This window comes from Heterodontus francisci, chromosome 2 (assembly GCF_036365525.1).
Source record: "Heterodontus francisci isolate sHetFra1 chromosome 2, sHetFra1.hap1, whole genome shotgun sequence".
Taxonomy (NCBI): Eukaryota; Metazoa; Chordata; class Chondrichthyes; order Heterodontiformes; family Heterodontidae; genus Heterodontus; species Heterodontus francisci.
This window is the reverse complement of record NC_090372.1, coordinates 93,055,321-93,078,798: the sequence shown is the minus strand read 5'-3', so window position 1 is coordinate 93,078,798 and position 23,478 is coordinate 93,055,321. Positions and strand designations below refer to the sequence as shown.

Below are 23,478 nucleotides of genomic sequence, written 5' to 3'. Positions count from 1 at the left end.
GAAATCAGATGAGTTCCTGATGACTAGGATTTTTATAGAAGACTGTAATCCGATAGTCACTTAACCTGTTAAATGTATACCCAGCGAGAACTCCCTGTATGTTCCAAAAATATTAAATTGCAATGCATCCAAGTAATGACTCCATATTAAAGACTGATTATTCAAATGTGCCTCTGGAGCTTGAAGAATGTGTCTTCCAGTGTTAAATGTTATACCTCAATGAATGAAAGCTTAGAACCAACCATAACATGTTTATTTTTTAAACTTATTGTATCTTCAGTTCAATTGTTTTTATCTTGTAGCCTGATTAACCCTTTCCAGTGTGTTTTCTGTCATTCACTGTAGGCCCCCTTAACATATTTTCTCAGAATAGCTTTTAGTCCTCTGCCTTTGTTGTTTTGGATTTAGTCACTAGAAGTTGTTTAAGGAGTAGGCTTTGGATGATTCCAAATGATTGTCATTTCTCTGTGGACAAGCATTTTGCCTATTCCTTATGCCTCACCATGATGCATGGCTAAGATCCTGTACTTTACACTTACTTTTTTAAAAAAAATTAAATGCGTTGCAAGGTTTTTTCCCCCCGGACAATGTATTTAAATTTGATGTAATCAGGAATTTCTTTCTCAAAAATTCAGGTATCCTTTTGAAGAGAAGTATGAGATCCTGTTAATATTGTGATTGTAACATTAGTATGGATATTAATATGAATTAAAATGTATTAAGGTAACGTTAAGCAACTCAGGATCAATATTGGAAATACCAGATTAATTTGAACAATTCACTTCAAAGGAAATTTATAGTTGTTCCCAATCACTTGTAGGTTGATAAGTTACTATTGTGAGTAAGCTGTTTCTAATAACATGTTCTTTTGGTGAAGTGCATCTTAATAAATTTCATTTTTGTTGTATGTAATTCAGTTGTTTTAATAAACCCTACTTTTATTTTTAAATTTCAATTTGTGCTGCAGGGGTTAGTTTTGTTAAAAACAAATTGTGTGTACTTTACTCACTGTCTAACAATCAGTATCAGTCTCTTTGGCCTCCTTATCTTGAGAAACAATGGGTAAGCGCCTGGAGGTGGTCTGTGATGGTAAAGATATTACATTTCCAGCATTACCGCTCATTTTGCTATTTTATGCTAATTTAATCTCCCCACACCAATGCACTGTTTTGTTGGGCAACACAACATCCTGCTTGTTATGCCTTTCCTCCAGCCATAAACCTACCCCTCCCCCACCTGCTGATCTCCACTGGGGGAGGGGGAGAGTGGTAATATCACTGGACTAGTAACCCAGAGGCTCAGGCTGATGCCCAAGGGATATGGTTTCACTATCACTGTCTCGCCCCTTTCCTTCACAATGACCGCCCCCTTCCTTGACAATCACCGCTTTGCGTCGCCGTTCGCTCAGTCACCGCCCCCCCCCCCCCTTCCTTTACAATCATTTGCTCACAATCACAATAACCGCATGGCGTCATCAGCTTGCGCCGCTCATGACGATGCTAATTATTCTCTGGAGGACCGCTGAAGTTACTCAATTTTGAAATTCAAGGTTAACAAATGTATGTTTCGATCAGTTGGAAGGTTTCATGAACGTTTTTTTGTTACGCCCTAAATTTAAATTGAATCCCAAACTGCCAAAACATTAAAATAACTGACAGTTCAGATTGAGGGGCTCCATTTTCCAGCGCTAACAAACACCCAAGTCTCCAGTTGGGCACTTCAGCTTGTATGAGAAGGTTTTTCGTCAGACAGCGCGACGGCTCCGAATACGGAGCTGCCACTTTCAGGCTGGAGGAAACCGGCTTGCAATGTTGTAGAAGCGACAGAAACGTCTCAGAGACCTCCCTGGGATAGGCAGCATGCCGGTGTGCAAGTATTTCCTGGAAGGTCGTTGCCGCTTCGGAGATAATTGTTGGAATGAACACCCACGTAACGGAGGGCGGGAACAGAACACAGGTGAGAGGGAGGAGGGACTAGGGTGTCGGGGGGGCGAACAAAGAAAATTACAGCACAAGAACAGGCCCTTCGGCCCTCCAAGCCTGCGCCGATCCAGATCCTCTATCTAAACCTGTCGCCTATTTTCTAAGGGTCTGTATCTCTTTACTTCCTGCCCATTCATGTATTTGTCTAGATACATCTTAAAAGACGCTATCGTGCCCGCGTCGACCACCTATGCGTTCTAGGCACCCACCACCCTCTGCGTAAAGAACTTTCCACGCATATCCTCCCTAAACTTTTCCCCTCTCACTTTGAACTCGTGACCCCTAGTAATTGAATCCCCCACTCTGGGAAAAAGCTTCTTGCTATCCACCCTGTCTATACCTCTCATGATTTTGTACACCTCAATCAGGTCCCCCCTCAACCTCCGTCTTTCTAATGAAAATAATCCTAATCTGCTCAACCTCTCTTCATAGCTAGCGCCCTCCATACCAGGCAACATCCTGGTGAACCTCCTCTGCACCCTCTCCAAAGCATCTACATCCTTTTGGTAATGTGGCGACCAGAACTGCACGCAGTATTCCAAATGTGGCTGAACCAAAGTCTTATACAACTGTAACATGACCTGCCAACCCTTGTACTCAATACCCCGTCTGATGAAGAAAAGCATACCGTATGCCTTCTTGACCACTCTATTGACCTGCGTTGCCACCTTCAGGGAACAATGGACCTGAACACCCAAATCTCTCTGGACATCAATTTTCTCCAGGACTTTTCCATTTATTGTATAGTTCACTCTTGAATTGGATCTTCCAAAATGCATCACCTCGCATCTGCCCTGATTGAACTCCATCTGCCATTTCTCTGCCCAACTCTCCAATCTATTTATATTCTGCTGTATTCTCTGACAGTCCCCTTCACTATCTGCTACTCCACCAATCTTAGTGTCGTCTGCAAACTTGCTAATCAGACCACCTATACTTTCCTCCAAATCATTTATGTATATGACAAACAACAGTGGTCCCAGCACGGATCCCTGTGGAACACCACTGGTCACACGTCTCCATTTTGAGAAACTCCCTTCCACTGCTACTCTCTGTCTCCTGTTGCCCAGCCAGTTCTTTATCCTTCTAGCTAGTACACCCTGGACCCCATGCGACTTCACTTTCTCCATCAACCTACCATGGGGAACCTTATCAAACGCCTTACTGAAGTCCATGTATACGACATCTACAGCCCTTCCCTCATCAATCAACTTTGTCACTTCCTCAAAGAATTCTATTAAGTTGGTAAGACATGACCTTCCCTGCACAAAACCATATTGCCTATCACTGATAAGCCCATTTTCTTCCAAATGGGAATAGATCCTATCCCTCAGTATCTTCTCCAGCAGATAGGGGAAAGGACTGGGGGTGGGGGGGGGGGGGAGAAGGGAGGGACTGGGGGTGGGGGGTGAGAAGGGAGGGACTGGGGGTGGGGGGTGGTGGGGGTGGGGGGGGGGTGGGGGGGGGGAGAAGGGAGGGACTGGGGGTGGGGGGTGGTGGGGAGGGATTGGGGGTGGGAGAAGGGAGGGACTGTGGGGGGACCTGGTGGGGAAAAGGGACTGGGGGTGGAGGGGGGTGGAGGAGGAGATGGACTGGGGGGGGAGGTGAGGGAGGGACTGGGGGTGGAGGGGGGTGGAGGAGGAGATGGACTGGGGGGGGAGGTGAGGGAGGGACTGGGGGGGGAGGTGAGGGAGGGACTGGGGGGGGAGGAGGGATGGACTGGGGGGGAGGAGAGGGACTGGGGGGGAGGAGGAGAGGGAGGGACTGGGGGGGGAGGAGGAGAGGGACTGGGGGGGGAGGAGGAGAGGGACTGGGGGGGAGGAGGGGAGGGACTGGGGGGGAGGAGGAGAGGGACTGGGGGGAGGGACGGGGGGGGGGGTGGGAGGGGAGGGACTGGGTGGGAGGAGGAAGGGAGAGGAGGGAGGGACGGGGGGGGAGGGACGGGGTGGGAGGGGAGGGACTGGGTGGGGGGAGAGGAGGGACGGGGTGGGAGGGGGGGGACTGGGTGGGAGGAGGAAGGGAGAGGAGGGATGGGGTGGGAGGAGGAGGGAGGGAAGGACGGGGGGGAGAAGCTGGGGAGGAGGGGAGGGGGGTGAGGGGAGGAGCGGGAGGGGAGGAAGGGGAGGGACTGGGGGGGAGGTGAGGTGAGAGGGGGGAGGAGTGGGGAGGGAGGGGACTGGGGGAGGAGGGGAGGAGGGGAGGGGAGGTGGGACTGGGGGGGTGAGGTGAGGGGAGGGGGGGGACTGGGGGGGGAGGTGAGGTGAGAGGGGGAGGAGCGGGAGGGGAGGGGAGGGACTGGGGGAGGAGGGAAGGGGAGGGACGGGGAGGGGAAGGGGAGGAGTGGGACTGGGGGGGAGGAGAGGGAAGGGACTGGGTGGGGCTAGAGGGGGGGGATGGCCTCGGGGGGGGGGGAGGACTGGGGGTGGGAGGGACGGGGGGGTGAGGGGAGGGGAGAGACGGGGTGATAGGGGAGGGACTGGGGGTGGGAGGGACGGGGGGGGTGAGGGGAGGGGAGAGACGGGGTGATAGGGGAGGGGAGGGACTGGGGGTGGGAGGGACGGGGGGGTGAGGGGAGGGGAGAGACTGGGGGTGAGAGGGGAGGGGAGAGACTGAGGAGGGGAGGGACGGGGGGAGAGGAGAGGGGAGGGACGGGGGGAAAGGGGAGGGGAGGGACTGGGTGGGGAGGAGGGGAGGGGAGGGACTGGGGGGAAGAGGGGGACTTGGTGGGGGGGAGGGGATGGACTGGGTGGGGGTGGGAGAGCTGGACTGGGTGGGGAGGAGGGGAGGGACTGGGTGGGGGTGGGAGAGGTGGACTGGGTGGGGAGGAGGGGAGGGACTGGGTGGGGGTGGGAGAGGGGGACTGGGTGGGGAGGAGGGGAGGGACTGGGTGAGGGGAGGGGGGACTGGGTGGGGGTGGGAGAGGTGGACTGGGTGGGGAGGAGGGGAGGGACTGGGTGGGGCTGGGAGAGGGGGACTGGGTGAGGGGAGGGGAGGGGAGGGACTGGGTGGGAGGGATGGGAGGACGGGAGGGACACGGGGGGAGGGGAGGGGCGGGGAGTGACTGGGGGGGAGGGGGGGAGAGGGGGACTGGGGAGGAGGGGAGGGGAGGGGAGGGACTGGGGGGGCGGGACGGGGGGAGAGGGGAGGGGAGGGGTGGGGGGGGAGAGGGGGACTGCGGAGGGGTGGGGGGGGAGAGGGGGACTGGGGAGGGGAGGGGATGGACTGGGTGGGGGTGGGAGAGGGGGACTGGGACGGGAGGAGGGGAGGGACGGGGTGGGAGGGACGGGAGGAGGGGAGGGGAGGAGAGGGACTGGGGGGGAGAGGGGGACTGGGGGAGAGGGGGACTGGGGGGGAGAGGGGGACTGGGGAGGGGAGGGACTGGGGGGGAGAGGGGGACTGGGGAGGGGAGGGACTGGGGGGGGAGAGAGGGGGACTGGGGTGGGAGGGACTGGGGCGGAGAGGGGGACTGGGTGGGGGGGGGAGGGGAGGGACTTGGGGGGTTAGGGGAGCGGAGGGGGGGACTGGGGAGTGAGGGGGGAGGGGAGGAGGGGGACTGGAGGGGAGGGGGGGGACTTGTGGGGAGAGGGAGGACTGGGGGGTGAGGGGAGGGGGTGAGGGGAGGGGAGGGGGGACGGGGGTGAGGGGAGGGGGACTGGGGGGGAGGGGAGACTGTGGGGGGGGAGGGGAGGGACCGGAGGGGGACTGGGGGGGAGGGGAGGGGAGGGGAGGGACTGGGGGGGACGGGGAGGGGAGGGACCGGGGGGGGAGGGGAGGGACGGGGGGAGAGGGGGGACTGTGGGGGGGGAGGGGAGGGACCGGAGGGGGACTGGGGTGGAGGGGAGGGACTGTGGGGGGGAGAGGGGGGGGGACTGGGGGGAGAGGGGAGACTGTGGGGGGAGGGGCAGGACTGGGGGGGAGGGGAGAGGAGAGGGGAGGGACTGGGGGGGGAGAGGAGAGAAGAGGGACTGGGGGAGGGATAGAAGGTGGGAGGGGAGGGATAGAGGAGGGGAGGGGAGGGGGGACGTGGGGGAGGAGGGACTGTGGGGGGGAACGTGGGGGGTGGGGCCAGGAGGGTCTGTGGGGGGAACGTGGGGGAGGGGGGACTGGGGTCGACGTGGTGGGGGGGGACTGGCGAGGGACTTAGGGGAGGGGGGACTGGCGAAGGACGGGTTTGGAGGGACGTGGGGGATGAGGGACCGGGAGGGGACGTAGGGGAGGAGGGTCTGGGGGGGGGACGTGGGGGAAGAGGGACTTGGGGGGGATGTGGGGGAGGAGGGACTGGGGGGTTACGTGGGGGATGAGGGACTGGGGTGGAATGGGGGCGCGAGGATGAGGGACTGGGGTGGAATGGGGGCGCGAGGATGATTGACTGGGGTGGAATGGGGGTGCGAGTGGGAGGATGGAGAGGAGGAACTGGAGCAGTAGTTTGGGGAGGTAAGACGGAGTGAGGGAGTAGGAGGGAGACGGGGCGCGGAGGAGGACGAACTGGGGCATAATGGGGAGGGGGTGGAAGGACTGGGGCGGGACGGTACGGGGGGTGGAATGGAATGGGGTGGGGAGAGGGAGGCTTGTCAAACACGTTGGGGTGGAGTAATAGGAAATGATGGTATGAAAGTTCGCGTCATCAGAACAGATGCAACGGAGCCGGAGAATGGAATGGAATGGAGTCCTTACAGGAAGCTGTATATGAGGTAGTGTAATGGAGGCAATTGTGAGAGCCAGTGAGCCTATAGTTAATATTTGTTGATAGGCTCTCCCCAGAAATAGACAGAAGTTGAGGAAGGGAAGAGTTGAACATGGATCCTGTGAAGGTGCGGGAAGGGAGGCAATTGAAAGCAAAGTTGACTAAGTTTTCGAAGTTCAGGGCAAAAACAACACCAGGCATACCTAAAATCTGGTGCTAACCTGTTGAAACTGCAACACGGGAGTACGTGCATGCGATGGAGCGAAGTGATCCCACAACCAACGGATCAGATCAAAGCTCTGTAGTCCTGCCACATCCGGTCGTGAATTGTGGTGGACAATTAAACAGCTAACCGGAGGAGGAAGCTCCATTAAAATAAATCCCCATCTATTATGATCGCGGAGCCCAGCATCGGTGCAAAAGACCAGGCTGAAGCATTGCAACCGTCTTCAACCAGAAGTGCTGGGTGGGTGATCCAGCTTGGCCTCCTCCTGAAATCCCCGACATCACAGATGCCAGTCTTCCGCCAATTTAATTCACTCCACGTGATGCCAAGATACAGCAAAGGCTATGGGCCCTGACAACATTCCAGCATTAGTTCTGAAGACGTGCTCCAGAACTAGCCGGCTCACAGCTAAGCTGTCCCAGTACAACATTAGCATCTGCCCAACAATGTGGAAAATTGCTGTGGTATGTCCTATCCACAAAAAACAGGGGAAATCCAATCCAGCCAATTACTTCCCCATCAGTCTACTCTCTATCATCAGCAAAGTGATGGAAGGTGGTGTTAGTGCTATCAAGGGCCACTTACACAACAATAATCTGCTCACTGATACTCAGTTTGGGTTCTGCCAGGGCCACGCAGCTCCTGACCTTATTACAGCCATGGTCCAAACGTGGACAAAAGAGTTGCACTCGAGGTCAGGGTGATTGCCCTTGACATCAAGGCAGCATTTGACCAAGTATGGTATCAAGGAGCCCTAGCCAAATTGAAGTCAATGGGAATCGAGGTGGGGTGGGGGGGGAAATTCTCCACTGGAGTCATACCTAGCACAAAGGGAGATGGTTGTGGTTGGAGGCCAATCATCTAAGCCCCAGAACATCACTGCAGGAGTTCCTCAGGAGAGAGTCCTAGGCCCAACCATCTTCAGCTGCTTCATCAATGACCTTCCCTCCACCATATGATCAGAAGTGGGGATGTTTACTGATGATTGCACAGTGTTGGGTAACATTCCTGACTCCTCAGATACTGAAGCAGTCCGTGTGCATATGCAGCAAGACCTGGACAACATTCAAGCTTGGGCTGATGTGTGGTGCAAATGTAACTTGCCACTTAAGTGCCAAGCAATGACTATGTCCAACAGGAGAGAATCTAACCATCTCCCCTTGACATTCAATGGCATTACAATCACTGAATCCCCCACCATCAGCATCACCAAGCCTCCTTTGACAGCACCTTTCAAACCCATGACCTCTACCACCTTGAAGAATAGGGACAGCAGAAGCATGGGAACACCACCACTGCCTGCAAGTTCACCACCTGCAAGTTCCCCTCCAAGCCACACACCATCCTGACTTGGAGCTATATTGCTGTTCCTTCACTGTAGCCGGGTCAATATCCTGGAACTCCCTAACAGCACTGTGGGTGTATCTACGCCACATGGACTGCAGCAGCTCAAGAAGGCGGCTCACCACCACCACCTCAAGGGCAATTAGGGATGAACAACAAATGCTAGCCTTATCAGCGACACCCACATCCCATGAAAGAATAAAAATAAACGGCGCCGATACAGTCATCAATGTACCGGACGAAGAAGTGAGGAAGGGGGCCCATAAAAAGGCAGGCATATCTAGGACTCATGCGGGTACGCGTAGCAACACCTTTTATTTTAAGGACATCTGTTGAGTTAAAGGAGAAGATGTTTAGTGCGAGAACAAGTTCAGCCAGGCGAAGGAGTGTGATGGTGGATGAAGACAGGTTGGACCTCCGTATTCATCTTCCACCCCACCAGCCTCCGTATTCATCTTCCACCCCACCAGCCTCCGTATTCATCTTCCACCCCACCATTTCTGCTACCACCAAACACGTTTTCCACTCCTCTTTCAGCATTCCGAAGAGACTGTTCCCTTCACGATACCCTGGTCCACTCCTCAATCACCCCCTATGTGTCCTCCCCTTCCTATGGCACCTTTCTATTCAAGCACAGGAGATGCAACACCTACTCTTTTACTTCCTCTGTCCTCACTGTCCAAAGCCTCAACATTCCTTCCAGGTGAAACAGCGATTTACATGTATTTCTTTCAAGTTAGTATATTCGCTGCTTACAGTGCGGTGGGCTCCACATTGGGGAGACCACATGCAGATTGGGTGAGTTTGTCACGGAATACCTCCATTCGGTCTACAAGCATGAGCTTCAGGTCACCTGTCATTTTAATCCTCCACCTTGCTCTCGCTCTGATCTCCCCTGCCCTCAGCCTGCGGCAGTATTCCAGTGAAATTCAACACAAGCTCGAGGAACAGTGCCTCATCTTTTGATTAGGCGCTTTACAGCCTTCTGGACTCTACATTGGTTGAGCAATTTCTGCCCCTATTTTGTTTCCTTTTCTTTGCATGTTTTGGTCTTAGCCTTGTTTTTCGTTTTGGACTGCAGCTGTTCATCATCCTGCCATTCACACCTCCTGTACACCCATCTTTTGTTTCTTTGTTTTTTTTCATGCCCCATAATCACTCCCTTTAGCCCTGTATGACTAACTATTTTGTCATTTAATCTCTCCTGCTCTCCACCCTATCACAGACCTTCCCTTTTGTTCTTCCCACCCCCACCATTTCCCCTGTTTAAAACCTATTACATTTCTAACTTATTCCAGTTCTGATGAAAGGTCACTGACCTGAAATGTTAACTCTCTTTCTCTCTTCACAGATGCTGCCTGACCTCCTGAGTATTTCTAGCATTTTCTGGTTTTATTTCAGATTTCCAACATTTGTAATATTTTGCTCTTGTCTTCCTTTAAGGAGGGCCTGAGGCACGGTTAAGTGGGGCAGAATGAGCTTCAGTTAAACTTTTATTGACTTATTCTTGGAGGGTTTCTGTATTTCATTATTTCCTAGTTGTTTTACATTATAAATATATATATCTGCACAATTTCTCCATCATTAATGGTTTATGACCTTTAAATTTTTTTGTTAATCTGTTTAGAAGAATTAAACAGGTTTTTGCATAATAGTCACAATGGAGTCTGTGAATTTTCTGATCTTGGCTGTGCCAAACAATTGAGAAATTTAGATTTGGGCTCCATTTCCTTCTCATTTATGCTGAGTAATTTCAATTTTTTGAGCGGCATTTCTGGAAGCTGTTAGGTATCTGTTTTTGTGTCATTGTCCACGGGTCAGACATGAATCGTCATTGTATTTGTAGCAAAATGTTCTGATATCAGGCCCCATTTCCAGTCATTTAAATATGTTTCGACCAAAGCAGGAGGAGTGCACTGTTAATTCAGTCCCACTTCTCCACAGGTCACAGCATATCAGTAAATTTTCCCACTTACCAAAACAGCCAATTAGATACTCTATTTGTCCCCAGAATAAAGCACAACAGCCAGGTTTCTTTAATCAACAAAATTAACCGCTTATTATAAAACCAAATCTTAACCAATAATGAAGTAAATCTATATATGAATTGAGATATTAAAGCTCCATATTTTTTCCTAGCCCTCATGCACACGCAGATACATCCAAAAACTGGTTAACCGGGGGAAAAAGGGATTTTGGTTTACAGTTGTTTCATCGGAATAAAAGGAATAAAAAAACTTAGACTGCCATGATCTGGAAGGAAGTTCGTTTTGGCGAGGTGCCCCAAAGTCGAATAGTTGGATGCCACTTGAAGTCCTTCCAGGCAAGGTTGATGAACAGTCTGTGATGAGTAGGCATTCAAAGAACTTCAATGGCAGAAGGCTTCACATGGGTCTTCCATTAGCGGCGTAGCAACAGGTGTCAGTTCTCATATTCGATGCAAAAGTCCTTTTTTAAAAGATGCAAGATTTCTGCAAATTCAGTGTTTCTTCAGAAATGCAGGAGGCGTCAGTACCACGTCATACAAGCTTTTGCTTTTCAAGAGCAAGGATTCTTTACAGCGAGGTAGTACTTTTATGATTCTTCTCCAGGCAGGTGAAAATCAAATTCCAATTGCCTGCTTTGGTACAAATCCACTGGTTTTAAACAGTTCAAAAATTAAACTAAAACCTTCCAGAAACAAGTCATATGCCAAGTTATAAATTCCATCTTGTCACACAAAGGGTAGTTCCGAGGTCAAACCCCCTGCTGGTTTCCTTGAAATTACCTTCCAAAAGTATCCAGAAAGTTCAGCTATCTCCAGATGTCTCAATGTCAACTGAAATCCTTTTCAGTTTTTAAAAATATAGAATACCAAGTTTTAATACAAAAAATGGAAATCCTTGTAACAAATGGTAAAAGTCTTGCTTATTAGATGTGTTGAATGCAGTCGCTGTAAAAATTGTATTTTTCTTTAAACTTGATTCTTGAACTTCTACATTCAGTAGTTTGGAAAATAGTGTTTTGACAAGGATATTACAATTGTGTAACCTACATAAATATTAAGATATTGCATTCCTAGTATTTCTCATAAAAATTAAAGCTAGTTCCATAGATATTTGGGTGTTCAATCCATTGTTTTACTTTCTTCATGTTGTATTTATAGCTTACAGAGGAAGCTGGGGAAATCAATTCCAAAAACATCAATCTAGTTATATCCAACCGTCAACATTCAGCAAACCGACAACATGGGGAGGAGGTAGCAGGGATGTTGAGAGACGAGGATTCGGTTGTGCAGATACTGGGAAGAAAGCAATTTCAAGTTCTGGAAGCTTTACGCAGAACAGGTTTACAACACTCTCTTGTGATGATCAAGAACATGATGTGGAAAACCTATTGTGAGTGCAATTGTTTGTTTTATACATGCTTTATTTTACAACAAGCTAACAACTTCCATTTATAAAGTTCTTTTGACATGGTAAACAGAGCCAAATATACACAGTGTGAACAATTATGGAAGGTGATAGAATATATAGTTGTACGGATACATCTTGAGGAAGCTTTTGAAAGTGGGCATAGTAGTAGGAGGGCAGAGAGGCTTAGAAAAATAGTTTGAACTTAGGGCCAAAGTTTCACTAAAGATGAGTGAGGGGAGGAATGATGCAAAGAAGGCCAGGAACGGGTGTGTGCTGACACATTGGGCTGTACGAGCTTGCCGATGTAGATTGAGACAAGACCCCTGTTGGAGATTGGAGATAGTTGGTTTTAGTGATGGATAGGATATGGGGTTTGAATCCAAATTCAGGGTCAGCCAGAACACCGAGGTTGTGCACTGCCGGACTCAGTTTGAGCAAATATCCAGGAATGTTAATGGAATCGGAGGCTAAAGTTTGAATTTTTGGTAATAGTCAGATCAGGTTGGATTCGGGTATTATCAGTGTTAACTTGGAGAAAGCTGTGCTTTAGTAGTGTAATTCTTTGATATACTGATGTGGCTGTTGGTGAATGGTACAATTACATTATTTCTCCCTCATCTTAATCTGTGTATTTGGGTGAAATTGAGCAGCTGTGAAACACAATCTCGGGAGAAAAGGAAATTTGGGGAAAAGGAAATTTGGAGAATGAATCAGCCCACATTGCTCTTGTTTGAAGTGGCTCCTTCAATAGCATACACTTTAAATTTTTTAAAACTTTAATTCAATAAATTAAAAATGAATGGTTGTTTGGTTTTACAGAACTTGAGTATTGCTGAAAATAGAGACATTTTGTCGAAGCTTTTTATCTTGCACTTATTAGGACAATTGCAAGAATACCAATGTAAGGGAAGCAACATGTTTGTACTGTATGAGAAGAGAGTGCTGATTGGTTGGCAAGTGGAATCTGATTGATAGAGGCGTTGCCATGGAGAATGCACCAGTTTATGGTGACTGACAGTTAATTGCCAAGCTTTACTTGAAATTTAAACCAGGCAGCTTGACTCTGGTCAAGGCATTGCCCTGAAGAACGAACCAGCGAATGATTGTCACTTATTTGTTTAGCTGAAACAGGCGCAATGTGTGTACATGTTCATTCTGGCTGCAAAGAACAGGGCCCTGTGTATTAATATATGTAGCTTCCAGTACGTGCATGTGCGCCACACTGCAAGCCCGACTGACAATCTTAAATTGGTGGTCAGCGTAATTCTTAGCACAGAGGATTATTTAGCAAATGTTGTCCAAAGAATTACGCTGACCACCAATTTAAGATTGTCAGTTGGGCTCGCAATGTGGCGCATTTGCACGTACTAGAAGCTACATATATTAATACACAGGGCACTGTTCTTTGCAGACAGAAAGAACGTACAAACATTACGCCTGTTTCAGCTAAACAAAATAAGTGACAGCCATTCGCTGAGGAAATCAGAGTCAAGCTGCCTGGTTTAAATTTCAAACAAAGCTTGGCAATTAACTGTCAGTTACCATAAACTGGTGCATTCTCCATGGCAACGCCTCTACCAATCAGAGTCCACTTACCAACCAATCAGCATTCTCTTCTCATACAGTATAAATTTGTTGCTTCCCTTACATTGGTATTCTTGCGATTTGTCCTGATGAGTGCAAGACGATGAGCTTCGACAAAATTTCTCTATTTTCAACAATAGTCAAATTAAAAATAATTAAGTTATAGATGAAATAATGCTTAAACTTTTAGCTTTAACCAAGGTAATTTAAAAAAAAATCTTTCTAAAGAAAATATTTTACATTGGTTTACATTTTGCTGTAGTTGTAATGTATTTTGTATTGATCAGTTTCCTTGTAAGACATTGTGATGTGACAATCTTAAACTATAGTTAGACACTTTAATGGCCATGATATGCCATATTGTTTTCCTTGCTAAATTTCTGCCTATCCTCTCTTGGGGGAATTGACTGCTGCTGGAGTACTGTTCCATGGGTGCCTAGTACCCTCTAACATTCCACTCAATTGGCTACTTTTCAAGTGTGAGTATTGCTAAGCTATTTGACAACTAGTAATCTCAAACTGCCCTTATTGGACAAGCATGCATTTCCACCTTCTATGGGTGCAATCCCATTTTTTATTGATGCTACTAGAAAATAATTTCTTGATGCTCTCCTAGGTTCCCACCTTGCACCCTCTATAAACTTGAGCTATCCAAAACTCTGCTGCCTATATCCTAATTTGCACCAAATCCCTTTCACTCACCAACCCTGCTGACCTACATTGCATCCCGTCCAATCTGACACTGCCTCGATTTTAAAATTCTCTTTGTTTTCAAATCCCTTCATGCCCTCACCTCTTTCTATCCCAATAACCATCTCTAACCCTATAACCCTCCAAAATCTCTGTGCTCCTCCAATTCTGGCCTCTTGTGCATCCCCGATTTTAATAGCTGCACTGTGTGCAGGTGTGCCTTCATGTGTTTGGGCCCTAAACTCTGGAATTCCCTCCCTGAACCCCTTTGCAGCTCTACCCCTCTATCCTCCTTGAAGTTGCTCCTTAAAACCTACCTCTTTGTCCAAGCTTTTGGTCATCTGTTCTAACACCTCTTTATGTGGCTCAGTGTCAAATTTTGCTTGAAAAAACTCCTGTGAAGCATCTTGGGGTGTTTTACTGTGGTGGTGTTACTACTGCTAGGAGTTAAACCTAGGATGTTCTGGTCTTTGGTTTAGTTACACTTTCCTTTACCAACTCGAGCTTGGAGGAGGTTATTGAGGTTATTTAATATGAAAAAATTGTTTCATCACAGCACCAATGTTTGACAAATTCATTTCACAGTTTTCTTCTATAACGACTTGGAACTCACTACAGGAAGGAAATATTGGAGAAATTTAAAATTCATATATTTTATGTAAATATTATGTACAATATCTTAACCGTTTTCGATTTATTACAGGGAAATAGTAAGAAAAGACATTGAAGCATGGGAAATCTCTGGCCAATGGTTATTCTCCTGTTATTCTGTTGCCAAAGAATATGCTTGTGTCTCAGGTACAGTGCTGATTTTTATTTTGTCTTTAGTTTTTCTAAAATCAGTTTATCCCAACATGTTTTCTTTTTTTCATCTATTCTGCCTTTATTTTTCTTTTTTAAAACTTATAACTCTAAACCAAAAGCTGAGGCCTTCAAGTAAAAATGTTATTGATGCAATAACAGAATCAATAGATAATTCACATTACATTTAATTATCTTATTGAAAAAATATGTAAGAAGGTACTTTATGTATTCTATTCCTCTGTAGGTTTTGTGGACATCTCCCCTGAAGAATTGCGATTTGAATACTATAACAGTAGGGCAGGAGGCAGCTTACAAAATTATGTAAGTCATTGTTCTGGTTCTTGAATTATAATTTTTAGGATCTGAAGTGGAAGCATAAGGACTACTCAGTCAATGAAGCTCACCCACTATTTAAGTTCTTCTTCTGCCTCTATATTCTGTTAAACAGAAAGGAGACTCCTGATCCTTCAGCTGAGTCTATATTCATTGCACGGGTAGCAGCCCATTCCTTAAGTCACAGGTGGTAAATGTGAATTTAATCCTTAAATGATGAGTGCTCATTGCTAACATCTCCAATCCCTTCATTTAAAAAGAAAAACAAATTCTGGTTTTGACAGATTTCTGGATAGCTGGTAGTTACAATTTAGTCCCCAAAATTAAAGGGAGGATGGTGTGACCTTTAATTGGTTAGAAGATGTGAAGATAATTTCACTTTCCTAGGCTGTGAAGATGTAAATGCTCTAATTTGAGTTGTGACATTTTTCTTCATTATAAGTTAATTGAAATAAATTTGCACATTTTAATTATGGTGATGGGGAACATTGGTCCAAATTTTCCTGCAATTCCAAAATTGGTGATGTGCACCATAATTCTAGCCAATAGCATATGATCTTGTTGCTAACTTGCTCCAGATTTTTCTATTTTCTAATTGGAATACATTGCACTGACCTAAGAACTGAAGTTTAGTTTAGTTTAGTTTAGAGATACAGCACTGAAACAGGCCCTTCGGCCCACCGAGTCTGTGCCGACCATCAACCACCCATTTATACTAATCCTACACTAATCCCATATTCCTACCACATCCCCACCTGTCCCTATATTTCCCTACCACCTACCTATACTAGGGGCAATTTATAATGGCCAATTAACCTATCAACCTGCAAGTCTTTGGCATGTGGAAGTGATTGCACATTTACCATCCTGAGTCATGGGAGGGTTTAAGTGAGTTGAAGTGTAACCTTTTAATAAACTTTAATCTACAATTATTTTAATCTGTAGTCTCCCTTTGAGAGATGATTGTTTCATTGTGTGAGATCTATGAATTGTGATCACTACATTATGAAAGATTGATTAATTTAGAAATAAAATAATGACTTTTGTTTTCATGGATTACAAGAGTATAAATTGGCCTAAACAAGTTAACTTAGAATTTTTAACTGTTGAAAAATTCTAATAATTGGTTGGCTTGAATGTTCCCGCCATCCTGGGAACAGTCCTATTAAGAGAGATTGGGGAAACTGGGCCTGTATTCTCCAGAGTTTTGAAGAATGAGTCGATCTCATTGAAACCTACAAAATACTTAAAGGGATAGATAGGGTAGATGCAGGTAAGATGTTTCCCCTGATTGGGGAGTCTGGGAGGGGGGGGGGCACAATTTCAAAATAAGGGGGAAGCCACTTAGCACAGAGATGAGGAGAAATTTCTTTACTCAGAGGGTTGTGAATCTTTGGAATTCTCTACCCCAGAGGGCTGTGGAAGCTCAGACATTGAGTATGTTTAAAGCAGAGATTGACAGATTTCTAAATACCAATGACATAAAGGGATGTGGGGATAGTGTGGGGAAAAAGGCATTGAAGTGGTTGATCAGCCATGATCGTGTTGAATGGGCTTGATGGGCTGAATGGCCTACTCCTGTTCCTATGTTTCTAAAGATCGCACATCAAAAATTTACAGAATGACATGCTGACTCTCTTCTGAGTAGATGGGCTTGAAATGTTTTGTGTTCTATGTACATTTATTTACTCATTGAAACAAAGTGATAAAAGTAAAATATTGTAGATAAACAAGAAACAAAACATTATGGTTATCTATAATGTGCTCACATTTTTGTCACTGAATCTAAAATATAGTCAATACAATTTGCAGCAAGTGTAATGTGTAATGTTAAGTTTGTGATAATCTGAAATGTTCTTTAATTTTGCAATTTTTCGATGTAGGCGGACTCCATTAGACAGTTATCAAATCAACAGAGAAACAGAATGCTTGAAGTAAAGAAGCCAGATCCATCTGTAAGAGCTTTAGTGGTAAGCTCTGATCAGGAAAAGACGATAAAAATTCAAGTATAAAGTAAAATCAGCTGTTGGGGGTGGGAGGGAGAAAGTTGCCTAGAAAAACTGTGGATTAATATAGGTTTGTCATTTTAAAATGTTATAAAGAGATTGACCTGGATTTTGCAGTAGGAATAATGGTGAGGCTATCATGCTTACTGTTATTATGGAGTAAATTGAATAGCAACTTCTGGTGCCTGCACATGTGCAGTTAAATGTGGAAATCAATAAATGACTGAGCAAAGTAACTTGGACAAACAGTACGTTATGACTAGGTGAGGAAGGTGTCTAGGGGTCCCTCTCGGCCTTCACCTGGTCTTACCATAACAGGATTTAATTTTAAACACTGTTTTTAGCTCTCCCCTTGGTGAATCCTTGTTCACCACTTTCCAATTATAAGGCAAAGAAACCAGCACAAACAGGTTTTCTTAGGTTTAAAGAAGAAAAGTTTAAATTTATGAAACTTGAATTTAAGCCCGAATTTGGTTGACAGCTGCGGATACACGACACACCCACGTTAGCATACATACGTGATACACACATGCAAATAGAGACAGAAAAGAGCAGAAGAAAAAAAAAGTGGAAAATTTGAGGCAATATCTGAAGAGATTTTGTTACGGTTCTTCGAGCTCACTGTAGAGTCCCTGATTGTAGGTAGATCTTGCTTTTCATTGGGGCCAAGCATTCTTCTTAAACCCCATTCGCTGTAGTAGACTTTTCTCTGTTGGGGTTCATTGTCTTCAGTGGATTCAGAGGCTTGTAAGAAAAAGATGGGAGCAGACAGGAGAGATCTTCTCAATCCAGGAGAAAACTGTTTGTACAATTCAGAAAAGCCCAGGTTGCCAAGCAGGTTAGTCATGTGACTAACTGGTTTGACCACGTCTTGGATTGTATCACCTTAGCAGTCTCTGGAATGCACCTCTTACACACCATACCTGGTGATCAAGGTCCATTGTGGGTTGAATGTGTCAGAGTATGGTCCTTTGTCCTTCCATCACCGTCTGTTAATATGCAAATGTCTTTTCCAGCCACAGCCGATGTGTTTAACTCGTCCTTTCTTCACTCCAGTAACAGTTTAAAATCAATGTTCATGACAAAATTAATGTGCCTCTATCTTGGCAGGTGGGGGCCTAGCTTGACAAGTATCTTGCCAAGAGATGCAACATTCATATGCAATGATGTGCGTGAATTTATGGTACTTATCCACTAGATACCCACTAAACAGCCTGAAAGCATTAGGGCTTGTCCACTTAAGTGCATGGGTATTTTAACAGCCTGGTGTAAGTATTGCTGAAAATAGAGACATTTTGTCAAAGCTTTTCGTCTTGCACTCATCAGGACAATTCACAAGAATACCAGTGTAAGGGAAGCAACAAATTTATACTGTATGAGAAGAGATTGCTGATTGATAGAGGCGTTGCCATGGAGAATGCACCAATTAGGTCCCAGATCCCCTGTAGAAGGTGCCACATTGTTCTGACTCTTACATTGCAAGTTACAATGCAAAAACCCATTGAAAGTGGATTGCATCGAACAGCGAGTGCCATTCATTCACCACTGATCACAAAATACGGGCCATTGTAGAAAGAAAATCATAGAAACCATAGCAAGTTAACGGCACAGAAAGAAGCCACTTGGCCCATCGTGTCTGTGCCGGCTGTAAAATGAGCCACCTAGCCTAATTCCACCATCCAGCATTTGGTCAGATAGAAATCATAGAAAGTTTACATGTTTGCGTTGTGTTTATATAGCACTTTATCATGCCTTTCAAAAAGGACTCAAAGTTCATCACATACATTTAATTGCTTTGAAATTACATCACTGTTATGTAGACAAATGCAGTAGCTGTTTTACACACTGCTAGATCTCTCAAATAATGACAAGATGAATGACTAATCTGTTTGTAATGGTGCTTAACAAAATGGGAATATTGGCCTGGGCACTAGAAGAATATCTCTTCGAATAATGCCAAGGATACTTTTTTTTTAAACGACAACTTGAATAAGTACCTGGAGACTCATTTTAATGCCTCATCCACAGGATAGGACCTCTGACAATACAGTACTCACGCAATGCTACAGTTTAAGCATAGATTATGTGCTCAAATCCTAGGGTGGGGCTTGAACCTAAATCCTTCTGACAGATGGGAATGCTACCAATTGGGGTGAAATGGTTTTGGCATGTAACTTTTCTTGAAGACCACATTCATAATTTGTAACATAACACTAGGTATACAGAAAAATCATACAATTATTCTTAGTATAAAAGAATTGATAAAATTAATTGATTAAAATTATTTGTAGAAGTTTAATCAAGAGTTTTTGTTTTGCATGATTCCTCTTTAATGTTCCAAAGTAATTTTAATGAGATGAGTTTTAGAGGCATATTTAATGTTGCAAAGTAATTTTAACTAGATGAGTTTTAGGGACATAGGTCCATAGGAATTGCTTGGGAGTCAAAAAACAAGGTCCGTAGTTTACCTTCTTACCATCCTGATAGTCACATACCACCATGATAATGGATTGTTAACTAATGAATTAGTTTTAGTTGAAAGGTTAGAATTGTAAGCAGAAGCAGACTTTCCAACACTGGAGCCGAACTGGTCACCAGCAAATGTCATCCCAATGCACCCTTAAAGGTATTTTTAATCAATTCTTTGTAACTGAGGCATATGTAGTGTGTGCAGATGACTATACTTCATATTAAACCAATCTAATACTGAGTGAATCAACTGCTCTCAAATTTTTTTGAAGGAAAAAAAATTCCTTTTCTCTCTTCCTATGGAAAAGTGTTTGGCCTCTAACTGACAACTGTACTGAGATCAGAAACTTGCCAACTGTGGCTCAGATGAATTCGCGTATCTTCAACTAATTTATGAGTATCACGTTGAAGTACCAAAACATTTCTTTCCAAATTTGGAATAATTACCCCTTTTTTTTCTCCTCTTTTCACATCAAGGTACACAGAGTTACTGTGTTGACCACTGCTGGGTCTGATATTGCATGGACCAAATGCAGAGTTAAACTCTCTAATGTGCAGTGAATCTACTCTAATCCCTCCCTTAGATAAGGTTTCTCAACTACAGTATTGTGAACTTTTCTACTTCACACGTGCATCACTATGTGACCTTTCATGGATTTTTAGTCTTGTACTGAATTGAAAAACTCAATCTTCAGGCTGCTTGACCACGGGAACTGAGTTGAACCTGCAAACGCTTTTCATGTCAGACCTTTACACAAACATTAATAGAAGCTGGATACTTGAGCAGTTAACAGGTTACCCACTTTTTTGTTTGCTTATTACGAACTTGTGTGATGATTTTTATAACTCAGCTCTCAGTATTGTACAACTGCCTGCAGTGTGCCAGATAGGAAAATAATTGACTTGCTGCCAACAATTCCCTACTATAGCACAAGTGGAGTCTGTAACAATTTCTATTTTAGGAAATTTTGAAATATAACTTGTGTTTTCTTTCTCTGCTTCTCCAGAGTACTGAATTGAGGAAGCCTAACCAACAAAAACCTGCAACAGGATTTGGTGGGATGCAAACTTCAACCTTTGGCTCATCAGGTGAGTGCTAACATGCAGTTCCTATAGAAACGTCTGAGAAATAAATGCGCTTCTGTAAAATGGAAATCTTCTGAGTTTGTTTTAATTGCTGAAAAGTGGTAGTTTATTTTCAGTGTCATTTTACAGACTCACTTGCTTAAAAAGCCAGAAAATTGATGTATTTTCTAGTCACCAAGCAAACACTTTATTCTGCTTTGACTGATTATGATTTTTAAGAAGTTTATTATACTAAAAGAAAAACTGAGGCACAGTTAATACACACCAGTATTCTTCAACAAAGTAAATATAATCTAATGCTGGGGAGCTGTGGCTCATGGTGTTGTGTGGGGGCCTGTTGTAGATCTGTGATGTTTACAATGTTCATAAATGATATGGAGAGATGCCTCTAGTACATAATATAAAATTTTCTCTTGACCCCAAACTGCGTGACCACTGGTGGGAAGAATATATTTCAAGGGGATCAGGGCAGATTATGCCAAGACATTAGGAATTATAGATGGATTTTAATGAAAGTATTTATGTACAGTTAGTTGAAAGATTGTTCAAGAACTATCAGTTTACTCATCAGTGTCACAAAGCTTAACAGCATTAACACTAGTAAACTAATTTACCGTGGAGGTATAGAATTTTACAGCACAGAAGTAGGTCATTTAGCTCATCCCTTATTTAGCAGCATTCAGTTATTCATTTAGTCCTTTTTTCTGTATCTTTTAAAAAATATTATTAAAATATTTGACCATTTCTCTTTTCAAAGCTGTTTATGGATTCCACCACTGTTTGTATATGAAATTTTATTCTATTCTTTTCCATTGTAGATTAGTTTATTCATTTCAGTGCAGTACTGAAAAGTTTAATTCAACAACTATTTGAGTTGTTCTTAATTAAGAAAAGGGAAGGTTTTAGACTAATTGTGTGAACTGCACCAAGTATTGTTGAAGTAAATAAAACCTTTGGAGCTTTTATTTTTGAAACACCCTCATCTGAAGCACCCTCATCTTTCACTAGCTTGATTTCCCAAGCCACTTTTTGTGTGGTCTGTAACACGAATGAATAAGTTTTAAGTAAAGTAATTCTGAGCTTGTATGCGATTTGCGAGATCTACTTCCCTGGTGGTTTACTGAAACTATACGTTTAACTTAGATTTGTTTGTTTCCAAAGGTTTTTCCTCGAGCTCTGTAATCAACAACACATTTAGTTTCAAACCCAGTGCTGGATTAGGCAATACGACAGCAACCTTGGGGTTTGGAAGCTCTTCAGCACCTTTGGTTCCTCCTTTGTCAGGATTTGGAACCAAACCAGCTTCTTCCTCTTCAGCGTTTGGAAGCACACCTACATTTGGAGTTCCCACTTCCAAATCAGCTTCAGTCTCTGGTTTGTTTGGTTCTGCAACCAATTCTACTCCAGGAATCTCTGTGTTCGGAAATCCTGCTCCATTTGGAAGCAACTCAGCAGCTTCCAACGGTTTTGGGAGTTCTGCATCTACATGTGCATCTACATCCTCGGCATTTGGGAGCGCTGTAACAGCAACAACAAATGCTTTTGGGGGCATTGTAACAACAACAAAAACAACCACAAATGCTTTTGGGGGCACTGCAGTATCAGTATCTCGGCCCCAAAACATTTCTGTGAGCAATAATTCAGTCAGTGGATATGATAAGTTGTATACGCCCCGGACAGAACTCTCAGCAGATGACCTACAAGAATTTGAAGCAAAGACGTTCACGCTAGGAAGGATCCCTTTAAGACCACCACCCATTGAACTTCTGAATGTGTAAATCTGTTGTGTTAAGTGTAGTTGTATTGACTAGTTGCTATGATCTTTCATTGAATAATGTACTAACTAAGGCTACAAATTAAGCTTTCTGAATTTATTTTAATTCTCGGTAAATTTGCTACTATTATCAGCAATAGTAGGGATTTAACGTTGTAATAATATATTGGATAAATTATTGTTGCTTTCTTTCTCATCTTCTTTCCAGCTCTCCTTCACCTTGCCCACTCCAAAATTCACTAATATATCAGCTTCAACATGGATTGGAAAAGTCTGAATAAACACACCTATAGTTATTTTCATATAATCAGAAATATGTGCTGACCAGGATGAGATGTGCATCCTGTTAATTTTGTACCAGTAATTGGAAAAAATAAATCTATTGATGAGTGAGGAATGTTGGATGCTGTTGGAATTGCAAAATGCTGAGCTGCCATTGTAAACAGAAAACAGTTTGACCTTAAGTCAAAGCATCTCTTGGGCTACCCATAGGATAAATTATTTCAACTGGACAAGAAAGATTTATATTATGTATACAACTTTATAAATACAAAAACACACCATGGTTATGAATAAGGCTGCGTTTGCTGACAATGCAGCCACTAGGTGGCGCTGCACTGGCACATGCGCAAATGCAGCCTGTTCAACTCAAACGTCACAGTGACGATCAGGCAGCTGCCAGGACTAAAGATGGCACTGCGCAAATAATCACACAAAAGCAAACTAAACGCATGGCAGCACGCAATGGCAACCTAAACGCATGGCAGCACACAATGGCTGGAGAGATCGGCTGGCTGGAGAATGGCCGGAGGGTGGGGGTGGTGGGGAATGCCTGGAGAGAGCGTGCGGGGGGGGGGGGAATGGGCGGAAAGAGGGGGTGAAGGGGCAGGAGGAAAGCGCACCCACCGCTACCAAGGTCTTCGGCCGTTCCCCCCACACTCCGCTTCTCCGCTTGCTGTCTATCCCATGTTATGTGATGACGTCATCTGGGCATGCGTGTACCATGATGTCATCTGTGCATGTGCCAGTCGATCCTGGCAATGCGGAACGCAGCACACGCACAGAAAGCAGGAGCCTGTTTGTGCATGTGCGCAGGTTGGC

The 23,478-nt window shown here is 44.9% G+C and overlaps 1 protein-coding gene across 1 annotated transcript; it reads left to right on the top strand.

The window, feature by feature from the left end:
* Positions 1-1,466: 1,466 nt before the first annotated feature.
* nup42 (nucleoporin 42) lies at positions 1,467-23,220 on the top strand. Its single transcript, XM_068008857.1, has 7 exons — positions 1,467-1,956; positions 11,382-11,613; positions 14,609-14,703; positions 14,954-15,030; positions 16,926-17,012; positions 20,525-20,606; positions 21,765-23,220. The coding sequence occupies exons 1-7, from the start codon at positions 1,860-1,862 to the stop codon at positions 22,379-22,381; spliced, it is 1,287 nt and encodes a 428-aa protein (XP_067864958.1). The 5' UTR covers positions 1,467-1,859; the 3' UTR covers positions 22,382-23,220.
* Positions 23,221-23,478: the final 258 nt, after the last annotated feature.